The sequence below is a fragment of the Perna viridis genome, chromosome 9 (assembly GCF_037379345.1).
Source record: "Perna viridis isolate PV_CMFRI_1.1 ecotype Kerala chromosome 9, ASM3737934v1, whole genome shotgun sequence".
Lineage (NCBI taxonomy): Eukaryota > Metazoa > Mollusca > Bivalvia > Mytilida > Mytilidae > Perna > Perna viridis.
The window spans coordinates 8,005,549-8,019,073 of record NC_142453.1 but is presented as its reverse complement, the minus strand read 5'-3'; the positions used below and the strand labels follow the sequence as shown (position 1 = coordinate 8,019,073).

Below are 13,525 nucleotides of genomic sequence, written 5' to 3'. Positions count from 1 at the left end.
TTTACTGTTAAAACAGTGGAATCAAGGGAACCAAGGTTATAGCGGTAATCAAAAGAATGTAATTCAGGGGCAAAGACCAGACATGGAAAACAGACCTACAAAAAAAAGAACATAGAGTAGCTGAAATAATACATATAAAGTAATAAAAGTAAATGAGCTACTCGGACTCCACTAAAACTGTGAGCATAGACCAGGTGCACAGGTAGGGTAAGCGTCCTCTTTTTTTTTATTAGAAACAAGAGGAACAATTGGGTAATACAATGCAATAGAAAAAAGACAACAGATACGGGGAAACAAAAAAAAATCACCATCGTATAACCTCTGTAAAAATAGTAAATACTTGTATAGAGATCACCAAAAATAAATGTAAACACACCTTCAAATAAGCTCTGAAAGGCCACAACAACAAAACAAAAGTAATACATTCCACAGTAAGAGTACAATGACACTTCCTCAAAATAAACTAAAAAGTCAAATTACAATACGAAGGCTTACTGATGGCAATCACTGCCAAACATACTTGGCACTAGGGCGAAATCATTCTTCCCTAACAAATTGACAAAGAAAAATTATGACAACCATAAAACATTGCATGTAAAATTACAGAACAAACAAAAGGTCAGTTCCTGCTTTGCGTTAACACCCAGTATGATTTGTTATGCGATTAGTGCAGTTATTTAAGTGAGTGACTCAAATTTAATTCTGTTATTTGCTTTATTGTACTTTTCTTACTTTGACATCATTTTCCTCTTCCATTTTTTTCTAATGTCTTTTAATCGGGACAAATAAAAATATATAGCCTTTTTTTGAAGTGTATCACATTTTACAGAATTATAATGATTCTTTACATAGATTGCTACTTAAATTCGTTCGTTTGTCCTAATGTTCTTATCTGCTTTTTTAAGGTATTGTTATCTTATAGTTTAGGTCACACTTTTGAAGAAAAAAATGGATCTGTATAAAATAGAAGATTTGTTTTAAGTGCGCCTAAATGCTTGCGTTTGCCAAATAGAACTAAGATCGAATATACTAATTTTTGTCTTAGAATGTAATACAGTTGTTTATACATGTTAGTAAACATTTATTTCATCGAATGTTTACCTTATCACATTTCCGCGTAGGACGCTTACCTTACTGGTGCACCTGGTTGGCCCATGCTCCAAGTTTTTAGTGGAATCCGAGTTGCGTCAAGTTCTGGCATAACGTATGAGTTGTGATATGAAAACTCCACATTCAGGTGCTGAGGGGAGGTTGCAACAGATTAAAGAAAAGAAAAAAAAGGCATCTTTTCGTATGTGAATTTTAAACAAAATTATAATCCTTTTAATTTTCAATGACTCAGTGCTATTTTAATAATATTGATTTTTATGTTTTGATTTTTATTATCAGTTTGTACTTCTTGTAAACAGTCAATTTTGGATTCAGATCTTCCTATATATTTGATTTTAATGCTTCTAACTAGAGGTTACTCACGGAATTACGGAACAGTATATCGGACTTTGCAATTCTGTAAAGTTATATTGTTCGTAGTGACCAATTTTCGTTGATTACGTTGGTAAGGTAAACCACGAAATTTGATTCCCAAGGAAACTGATTATATACTTTAAATCTTATGACAGGATCATCAAAAACCAGAAATTCAAGAATCCACGAACTTGTGTTTTTTCTCTAAATCACGAAAAACCCAAGAATATAAGTACTTCCAGAGTATATATGATTGGTTCATTCGTACTAATTTCGCACGTTGCGGTGATTCAATCCTGAATTGTAGATATGTTGCATAGACCATTACCGAAAGTGTATTCCTTTTTATTTGGATTGGATAGAACACATAGGTTTGACAACAATTATAAAAGTCATATAAAATAGTTTAATAATTATAATAGCACGAGTACAAAATATGTAACAAACTTCACTTCGTTGTGAATATGATATGTAACAACAATATATAATATAATACAAAAATACAGTTTATAACAAGATTCTTACATTCAATTAAATTGCAAAAAAAATATTCTTTGCGAATATGTTGTCATGTACGGACAAAAAATAAGTCGCGAGTATGCAAAACGTATGGGTTGCAAACAATCTTCTTTCAAGAAATGTATCTAGTTAGAGAATACAAAATTTGTCACGAGCTTGCAGTTCAATTCGCTAGAATCATTTCAAAATGTTCATACACATGTATATGAAAGGTAATATATATTGTATGCAATCTTATACAAAATATAAAGGGGAAAACATATCATCATAGTAATATTTCGGAATTAAGGAATGAGAAACGAGGGACTGAAAATTGTAAAATGAAAATTCAAAAGAGGCAACTGGTTAGTTGTTAGACTAGTGTTTGTTTTGCAAATGATACTTTTTAAGTACCATGCATCAATTTCTTAAACAAGTCGTAAGTGTAAAGTTGATCATTAGTAATGACGTCATAACAGATAATAGAATTGTTACGTCATAATTTACGATCAATTTTACACTTACCACTTTTTGTGAAATTGACGCCTGTCCATTTTCAAGAGAAATCAAGGGAACTAAGATTCTAGCGGAAATCAAGAGAAAGTAATCCAGAGAAAATTCGGACACGGCCTATGTTATATGTTATGCATGGTGTAGAAAAAACGACCGAATAAACAACCTGTTAATTTCTTCAGCTTTTTCTATATTTTAAGTAACATTATTTTGTTATGTATTCAGATTTGCCGTTTTGAGAAAATCATACATTTATTTTACACTAAATGCATCAAAATCAAATCAAATCAAGAACAATAACTCTTGCAAAGTGCTAATTCAATGTATATATATATATACAAACGTCTCAGAATGTGACGACTCTATTCACTACACTGCTCCATCGGATCAAATTGATACAGGGAAGATATGAAAACGTATAGAAAGGTCTGAAAAATTCCCAACGATGTTAGAACTGTCAAATTTGCGGTGCAAATGTTTGGTCGTTCCCTCCGCGGGACTCGAACTCGTACCGCTGTGATATCTATGGCAACACTGCCTGCACAAAGTCCAGCGCCCTAGACCACTCGGCCAGCTAGGCTATATAAAAATATAGCTTTCGCTGGGCGGGTCATTCATCCTCGTAGGATTAATCTATTATCCTAAATAATAACATCTAAATGAACTGTCCCGTGCTATCATACATCGTGTACTAAGTTACAGCCCTAGATTAATCCTACGAGGATGAATGACCCGGCCAGCGAAAACTATATTTTTATATAGCCTAGCTGGCCGAGTGGTCTAGGGCGCTGGACTTTGTGCAGGCGGTGTGGCCATAGATGTCACAGCGGTACGAGTTCGAGTCCCGCGGAGGGAACGACCAAAAATTTGCATCGCAAATTTGACAGTTCTAACATCGTTGGGAATTTTTCAGACCTTTCTCTCTCTCTCTCTCTATATATATATATATATATTCATACTTTTTATCACTAATCAAATGCTCCTAAAACATCGTTGACTAAACCGTGTACCGTATTTATTATACGTCAGCGAATACTCATTTGTCATATTCAGTAAGCGTCAATCTAATAATCATGCAGACGTTGAAACTTTGAGAAAAGATGTTGTAAATGGAATTGCTGAAATGCATTAAACACAATAATTAAACACTCTTTACTCAAATGATAGTTCAAAGAAGACCTCTTTTCACCGGTCATACAAAACAAATGAAAAATCTGCAATGCTTCTGAATGAATTTGCGATTGAAATCCTTAATTTATTCACTTTCCTTGTTTTCAGTAAGATTTATATCTATTAAAAAGTGATTACATTTCAGCAATCAAACGCCACTTTCAGTTTTTGATAAACCTCTACTTATATATAACCTGCATTTTTATCTACGCATCTGAACTATGTTAATAAGGAATAACAAAAACAAAAAACATATATAACAATTTGGATGCAGTTAACACGATTTTGAGCATATATAGTAATATAGATAAAAATTTGGGAAAAAATGTTGTGAAATGACATCTTGTACAACCTGAATAGTCTTTATAGTTTTAGCTAAATGACAAACATTTTTCAAACATTTATAAACACTTGAAAAAAAACTCCAAAACATTATCATTTCATTGCAGATTCTTTTCTCAATGACACCAGCATCTAAAAAAGCATCACAAGTCAGAGCAACAAAACTTTACCGCTCTATTCATGGAATTTTCTTCCATTATAAATAAACGTTTGTGTCAAGGGAAAAAATCAATATGAAGCTGTTAATTAAAATATATAAATATATGTTAATATTAAAATCACAACCATTTTGTGAAATATGGATACATAAGGTGCTCCGAACAACATCATATCACTGTTACAAAACGTAATTTTTATATGTAATAGTATCTGTTCACTATGTTACGTCAACAATTGTATTTTCCACTAGACTAACACTACAAAATGAAAATTGTCCAACTTCTATCGAAATAAGCATTACATTGTCTTATAAAAAAACCTAGTTTCTTCTGATTGTGTACAGCTAACCTTTTCTGTACATACCATCGTTCTCATTTTCTCTCATTTTCTTTAATTTATGAAAGGGGTGTTGATAACGTGTATACACTTGTTGTTTTCTACCATTCAACATCTGAGAGTTTGTTTATGTATCGATTTTAAGGTAGAAATTGCTCTTTCGGGCAAGCAAGTCTTCGTTCATGATATATTGCCACCACTATTGCCTAATTGGTATCAAGATAAGGACTTAAAAGACTCGCTGAACCGGCTTGTTAAATTTCAAATTTTGAATATTTCGAGAAAATAATTGATCTCAACCACACCTATCTTGCTAGTAATTCATATAACTCTTCACAACATAAACGTATGGTAAGTTCAGAATATTTGTAAGTTAGTTACTATTGCAAAAACATAGCTGATTTAAAATTCCAATAATTAAAATTCGAATTATGGGAAATTATTGCATTTTTGGTTAAAATGACTAAATTGCAATATCAATTACACGAAATAATTTCTGAATTCGCTATAACACTTAATCTGTTTATATGAACATGGTTTGCTTTATTCGAGTAAACTTTACTAACACGTTTGTTAAATGTTCCTCTTTATATGCAAATTTGAATCTTTTGTAACACATCATGGAAGTCCCCTCATGGAAACGCATTCACTTCTAATTATCAAGTTCAAATATAATGAAATATGTAATACTCTTCGTATAATACATTCTTCTTGATTAAAAAAAAAACTACTTCGTTGATTGCACATGTTTTTGAAAGTTTCATCAACTTCAGTATAATCATTTATTTGACAAATCAGTTACCATTTTGCAAATTCTTTTTGGCACCTTCCGGTACAGGAAGTATGTTTATGTCGGACATGTTGGAAAGTTCGTTAGTCTTGTGCACATACGGGACAGATACTTTTTCAGAATTGGACGAAACTTTTTGTTTAACATAAAATAAATAAGTGGATTGACGATTGTTGATAATTTGGCAAGCAATACTGCAACTAATGTTACTCGAACTGGTACTTCGTTCTTTCGTCCATATGCTGTCCATAGACTCACAATTGCATAGGGTGACCAGAGGCCAACAAAACCTGCACACATTGCAAACGTCATCTGCAAAATAAAACACACAATTGTGTATATTAAGATGGATTCGATAAAAATATGCTCGATGCATATAAGCATGCTTATTTTAGGAAGTAAGATGGTTCAAACAAAAATGTTTCTTTATTTGAAGGACGTTTAATATAGCATAATACTACATGTTTTTTCTAGAAGAACGGATTCATTTGTCTTGCCAGTCATCCACGAAAAATAATCTCGAACGTTTTTTTTTTCATGGATTTCCCCTCTCCTCTTTCTATAAGCCCATCGATATTTTTCTTTCTTTTACAGTAAAACCTGTCTACACCAAAGCCTATTTGGACTTTTGGAGTTTGATTGGTTCAGACGGATGTTTGGTTCAAGATTAATTACTTCAAAAAAGTGTTTTGTGAAGACTGGTACTCGCAATATTCAGATTTTAGACAGGTATAACTTTTTTTACAAATAAGTTGCGTCCGTTTACCTTTATCAAGTAGGAATCTCGTTTTTTAAGCGTTGATTGAGCGTTACAGATTGTTCTACGTGCTCTCCTTCTACTTTGACGTATATGAAGCAGCATTCTTCCATAGGAAACGTTCATAATAACGACTGGCATTATAACACATGCTATTAGAAAAAACGTCACAAACACTTCATGATTCTGCCATTCGAGAGTACAAGAGGTCCCATACGGTTCTGGTCCGTAGGCTCCAATGCCGAACACTGGGAGAAACGCCCAAAGCACAGCATATAGATATATTCCAATAATAAAGTATTTTGTATTTTTTAGGACTGAATCAGCTGCAAAATATTAAAATATCATAACGAACAAAGCTACATTTTTTGTTTCGCTGTGTAAAGTAGTGGTAGGATCAGGAATTCATTATTTCGTTTGAACACAAGTATACTGTAAAAGTATTAATTTTTGTAGATTCTGTCAAGTGAACATATTCGCGGGTATCAATTTTTACGGTATCAAAAAAATGAGAAGCGTTATATAGTGTTAAAAATCAATTTCCCAGGTACTATTTATTGCGTGCCTTTTTGCCCACCGCAAAAAATAATACTTCTACAGTACCTAGAAAGAATAGAAAAAAGTTGTTGTTCGACATTTGTAATGTGTTAGTATTATCAATATACAGTATTTTTGTAATATGCAGCGAAAGATTTAAAAGTATAAACTTATACTTGACTTGTAAAATCTAGGTAGTAATCAAAGGAAAAATTCGTTTAACAAATGGCAATTACTCCACAAGCCGATAGCGCTCAAACATAAATATTAGAAAGTTAGTGTTGAAAAACTTAGTATTTTTTTTTCTTTATTTTATTATTTTATTCTTTAAAATACAATATACAAAAAATGGTTATTTAAAAAGGAGATATCATTTTTGAAAGTTTGTAAATATATATCAAATTTTCATTTAAATGTAAGTATTTGTAAGAATCAACCAAAATGGAAAAAAAATGGAAACATGCATGTCAAAAACTAACTGATCTGACTATATGATTTTACTCAAGGATGTTTTCTTTATTTGAAAAGACCACTATTTAAATAAGTTAATCTCAGCATCACTGAGTTTGCCCAGAAATTTTTCAATAGAATGTTAGAAAAAATAGGTTTTTGACAGAGTTATCTGCCCTTGAAATGTTCATTTTCAGTGCATTTCAATGAAACTATAATTTAATGCACCAACATGATATGGAAATTGTTGTCTTTTTTTCTTTTATTCTGGTGGTGTATATAGTCAGATTACATCATCAAAATGATGGTTTCTGTCATACCATGTTTCACCCTATGCCTGATTCTTACACTGACTGACACTGTATTACATACCATAACGAACACCACACACTTTCAGATATCTTGCATAACTAATTGCTGTTAAAGTTGCGATACTAACTACACCACAAAAGAAACCAAGAAATCCGTATCCAGCACAAACTGAAAAATAAAAGAATATCTTAAGAAACATTGTTTTTTTCTGAAAAATGAACTTTCTTCTAGCACGATTGATAAATGGACTATAAATGAAAAGCTGATGAAAACATATGCAAGGAAAATAATGTGTTAATTTTGTTTGTTTTTGACGGTAATTTACGCAAAAGTTATTGCACCCTTCCATTATATATATATTAATGGATGTATGTTTGAGATTTAGATTATCTTCGATTGCATCAACAACAAGCGTAGTTTAATTAAAAGGAGAGATAAGTAAAAAAATATAAACTACAAAGGAAATTATAAACGCTTTAACAATAACACCAATGAAACAATAGAAAAAGGTTTCAAATGATTGATTTATAATTTCATTTGCAAGGTTTCTCATGGTTGTAAACTATATCACAGTAATCGTTTATTGGTACTATCGTAATGTCTACTTAAACATTTAAATATGACCAAATTAATATGCACTTATTCTAATTTGATCCGTCCGATCATCAAATATTAAATTACTAAATTGGCACACAAGGTGTATAATTACATGTATTAAGACTAAACACACCTTTACTTAAGGATATGAATGTTATGCTTTTTAGTCCCATTACATGGAAAAGTGCTTAAATATACTGGTAACCCAAGCAACCATAACTCAAACGCATCATTAAGATTTCCATAGTGTTTTCGAGTTACAGCACGATGATCTGGGAAAAGACGGACCGTCCGTCAAAAGAAGGTGTAGAAAAATGAGAAACGTACTTACTGTAGGAATACTTACGAATGTCACCGACGACCCATTTGTGATTTAGGGATGAGAAGATAGGCAGAGGAAATCCAATTACTGGCATGCAAATGTCTATAATGGCTAAGTTAAGAATATAGTAATCACAGGACGCGAGTGTTTTCTTCTTCCGTACACAAACATACATCACCAAACCGTTTAGGAATGTCGAAATGATACCTTTAACAAGAAAAAATAAATAAATAATAAAAATTGAAACAATTACAATGCAGGAGTACTAGAAACGAGACAAAGTTCCAAGTACAATGAATCAAAATACAAGAGCGTCAATCAAAGGGAAAAAGTCTAATGGTTTGTATATACGATTGACCAAGTTATTGCATATGATGCATACATGGTTTAAACACTTACATGTTCAATATACTTGAATATTGTTAACCCATTTGTAGCTGGCTTTCTATGGTTTATCTCCGTTGCACAATTCTGATCAATGATCATGACATAAGTAAGGAACAGCTTTCAACCGAGCATCACATTTTTTAACGTTTAAAGGGAACAATGGATGAAAGGGGCAAGATATGATGAGTAAACGGTTGTCCATTTTTTAATGTATAATGTAATTATACTGATAATATTTTCTAGATTTTTGAATTGTGCATATCAATATTAAATGAATTTAAAGGCTATTTTCACTTTGCATTCACTTCTCTGAGCTATTTCTGCGGGCGTGTCTGATACTTCTATCTGAACTTGCAAGGCCAGGTATAAAAGAAACTTATTTGTATCTATTATGAAACATTTTTAGACATTGGAGAGTTAAAAGTCTAAAACTCATATCTAATACGTGATTATATACGTGCCTGTTTAATAAAATTCATATAAGTTTGCAATGATTTAGACGACCCATTAGTGAATTATTGATACCTGACCAATTATAATGAGACGTTTTTAAGTTTTCAATTGGTATGAACTTCCAATTTCCACCATATGGCATCACTATATTCCCAAAGTCCCATTATTCTCATCCCTAAATAGAAAAATCTCAATTTCCTATAGATTCCACTATGTTTTTGTTATCCATACTATTACATTACCAATTTATGCTATGCGTTTTTGTAGACGCTCAAATATTCAAACCACCAATTAAATTTAAGTTCAATATAAGTTTAAGTCTTGATTAAATTCAATATTTTTTTTCATATTATTAATCTTTTTCAGACCGATCCCCCATTCTCTTACTCCAAAATTTTTATCACCTTTGCAAAAGTAACATTTCCAATCCCATAAACATTGAATGGTACAATTTTCCAAAAATGTTGACAAGTGTTTCATCCGCAACAATTTGATTTAAGGAGGTAGACCTAGGGTAAGGGACATAACTCATGAAGTCAGTGCTATGCTTTTATCATATTCAATTTCATCATAGCCTGTCAAGCTTTCATTTGAAACCGAATGAAATCAGTTCAGGTTACTTTGATGCTTACATGATATTGATGTAAAATGCTGAATACAAACGTTCAAATGATTTATTTAGACTTTACGGACTTAAACTAACTTAAACTACTTTAGTACTAGCTAGTATCTTATGCAATTGGACCCTTGAACACATGCATATTTTCCCGCTACTTACCGGCTTCAACCCAACGCTCTCCTACGGGGATGTCTGACGCTTCCCAATGTGTTTTCAGGGGGGCACTTTTGAAAGTTAAATTGAATTGTCCCTTTTCTATTACCAATGTTTCGAGGAAACCTTTTGCTTTGACATGATATCAAAATAAATTTTACAATGTATTTTCAGTATTGATAAAAAGATTGGAGAAAATTAAACTAGTTGAGTCACAAAACCAAACTTTAGATTGCTATTTTAACCTGTGACATTCAGTTTAATGATACATCTAAGTTCACATGAAAATGTGTTATATCTATACAAGTCGTATAACAAAAATGGAAATCTTTATCACACTTCATTCTCGTTCCATATTAAATAAATGCATGGTTTCTTTGTCTTATTTCTCAACCTACGTATTTTTTCTTATATCAACACCTATGGAAGACACACAGATACTCGTTCTAACATTTATTTCCAAGACACTATTTTTTAATTAATTAGAAGTCAAGAGCTTATCGGAAAACGAATTAGTCCTTTCTTTTAGTTTGAAAAAAAAAATAATATATTTTGTTTTGCTTATGCTTATCAAATATGTACTTGTATTTAATAAGGGGTCGTGATAAAAACATTGGACCGTCTTTATTTAGCAATCAAGCATCTCATGAATCTCCGGTCTCACTATTCCACACTTAATTGTCCCCTAACCTGAGTCACATACTCATTTACTCCTTTAAATCATGTTTGAGCTTTGCGTGATTAGTCGTAATCTTGAACACTTGAATAGGTAAATATAAATCTAAAACATTATTTTTGATGTTTTAAAATCAACATTGTTTATATTGTTTGTATATTAAAAATATAGTGCATGTTTAATTGGATGTTGACATTTTCAAAAGTAACAACCATTAGTTGTAAGCTTTTTATTCGATTCCAATCTTTACCTTCCAGCTTGAGTAGCACTCCAGCTAAGAATCATGCAAAATGTGATTCATGGGTAAAACGCCTACATATTTTTATTTTTGATATTTTGTTTGATATTTCATAGTAAACAGAAGATAACATGTGGTTTTTCATATACCCCGTGCTCTTAGGACATACATATTATAGATTTCAGAATTAAGGGAGATAACTCTGTAAATGACGCTCAAATACAATAGAATCTACTGGATTTTCCATGTTGATTATCTCCTAAGAGCAGGTAGATTTGAATGACTAATTACTCATTTCATACTATAGACCCACAAAACAACTTAATTACAAAAATAAAAATATGTAGCCTTTTTCTGGGTGTATTACATTTTTTCAGATTTTGCATGATTCTTACAAAAACAGCTACTTAATCTTTTATCAAAGCAAGACAAATTCAAATTAATGGATGGATGTAGTATTGGCATGATTGATTGATAATGATTAGTTGTAAGATTATATATATGCAGAAGAAACAACGCCGAAGGTTCTGAAAAATATGCTGTGTGTGAAATGCATCAGCACCAATTAGCTTTCAAAACAAAATTATGTTACTTCTTTCCTAAATAAATAACTGTTGCAATGAATTGTCAGTTGCATAGTTGAATTTGATTTTGATGAGAAATAATGTGCTCTGAATTCTCAATTGCACATGCCTAATGTGTTGGTTTCCATACAAGAAAAATGTTAAAGAGATCTTTCCTTATAACAGTGCAAAGTGTTGGAAAGATCATGAGATGAGTAGAATTATATTTCCCATGATGGATATTACAAGTGTAATTATGGCAGTTGTAATTTTATGATGGAAAGTGTCTACATCTTTCATAGTAATTTGATCAAGTACGTGTTGTCATTGTAAAGAGGATATTTTAGAAACGTTTAAGATGCATTGTTTGGAATATTTTTTTAAATAATTTATATCTAATGATAAAGTCACTGAAGTTAGTCATCTATTGAATCAAGTACCGTTCCTTATTTCTCTTATTTTTCGTCAATATTCATTTTCTGGTAAAAGAAATTATACAGAAAATCATAAGTCGCATATATCAGGTATTACTGCAGAAACAATCATTCGAAGAATCAAACTTAAAAGTTTTAATGATAAACTTAAAGGAGAAAAAGACTTCGAATTCTTTGTGTGCAATAATTTCGCCACTAATTATCACGGTTTATCGGTGAACTACCAGCACATTAAAATGAAGCCAATAATTCAGAGACGTCATAATACAGTTAAATTTCAAAAACGTGACAAGACTTAGAGACGATATGAAAGTCGTTAAACATAATGTTTCGTGTAAATATATAGAATGACCTTCCGAAAAATAAATTGTAAAAAAATCTGTGGCCTTGCCCTCAGAAACATTAATAAACAGTTGGTAAGTAACTTATTCTTGTCTATATAAATTAATTAAAATCCTCAGAAAAAAATACAAATAAGGACCTGTATTTAATACTATCATGATTTCCTCTTGAACATATTTAAAAATAACTATACCGTTTCAGTATGACCATGACTTTGAAACTGTATACAAGTATTGGGTGTCCTTTTGATGACCCCAACCATTGCTTCACTATTAAAATCGAAAAAGCTATGTAATTGACATTATATTTGACAAATATCTTTTCAACCACCATCAAGGTTTCAGTAATGTTAAAGAATATTAAACTAATCATGTTACTGTAATTATATTTATGTTATTACAGAGAAAGGACGCCTTTATTGGCTCTTAGTCGACAACTGCTTTTTGCTTATACGTTATAATCTTTAAAATTGATTTGATTAAATGCAAGTCAATTCAATGATTCTTGGTCTTCCCTGCACATTACGTCTTTGAAGGTTTTATACTCGGCGTCACATAAATAACATACTGTGAAAATTTGAAAAAAATATTTTCTACGACTTTATTGACACCTACCGTCGTTTAAATTGTCTTAAATGACTTGCTCATTCGTTTAGCCAAACGGCTTCTCCCCAAACATTGAATCGTTAAATTCCGGTCAGATTTTAATTCTCGGTGCCAATATTTACATTGTAAAAAGTCGGCCATGTTTACAGTGATCGGGTTGCTAGGAGATGTTGTTTACGTTTAATGGTTTGTCCAAAAACGGAAGATCCCAGAATGCATTTCGGCGTTATTTCGGATATCTCGGATTTATTTTACGCGAACAACGTACAATACCGAGAAGTTGATCAAGCAGACGATTGTCACCGGTGTTCGACGGGAACTTACGAACTTCGTTTGTAAACAAATGTCCCGTAGAAACCAACATGGCGGATATTAGTATGGGATTTTCCCCTAAGGATTTGTTACGCATGATTTAAGCTAATAAGCAACTCGTTGGTACTAACACGTCATGCATATATGCGAACTATCTTCATATTAAATAAAAGAGAGACAACTCTCGGTTTAAAAAGTAGAGCTTCAATTCGAAAATGTGTTGTATGTGACGTCGAGTATAGCAAAGGTTTAACTGCTGTATTTAAATGTTTTAAATGCAAGGGTAGCAAACATTTGTTAAATCGAGGACGTAAATACAAACATCCATAATATCTGTCAACAGACTGAAGAAAAATTTCCTGTGAATATTAAAGAGTTAATATTACAAACTTGCCAACAGACTCTTGAATATCGTTTGCTTTTAAAGATATCAATATTTTACATAAGAGTCAATGGAATACTACAAATAATTATTGAAAAATATTAAATGAACGAA

General features: G+C 31.7%; 1 protein-coding gene across 1 annotated transcript; it reads right to left on the bottom strand.

Annotated features, from left to right (window-relative positions):
* Positions 1–3,396: 3,396 nt before the first annotated feature.
* LOC148606533 (opsin-5-like) lies at positions 3,397–13,053 on the bottom strand. Its single transcript, XM_088546833.1, has 5 exons — positions 12,727–13,053; positions 8,272–8,454; positions 7,389–7,496; positions 6,039–6,355; positions 3,397–5,584 (listed from the first exon to the last, which is right to left on the bottom strand). Exons 2-5 carry the CDS (start codon positions 8,420–8,422, stop codon positions 5,330–5,332), a joined length of 831 nt encoding a protein of 276 aa, XP_088402959.1. The 5' UTR covers positions 8,423–8,454; positions 12,727–13,053; the 3' UTR covers positions 3,397–5,329.
* Between the last annotated feature and the right edge of the window lie 472 nt (positions 13,054–13,525).

Excerpts from the sequence above, each read along its gene's own strand:
- LOC148606533 (XM_088546833.1), bottom strand. The coding sequence starts at position 8,422 with ATGTATGTTTGTGTACGGAAGAAGAAAACACTCGCGTCCTGTGATTAC. Across the intron at positions 7,497-8,271 it reads ATGGGTCGTCGGTGACATTC|TTTGTGCTGGATACGGATTT; the intron begins GTAAGTATTCCT and ends TTTATTTTTCAG. Across the intron at positions 6,356-7,388 it reads AGTGTGTGGTGTTCGTTATG|CTGATTCAGTCCTAAAAAAT; the intron begins GTATGTAATACA and ends AATATTTTGCAG.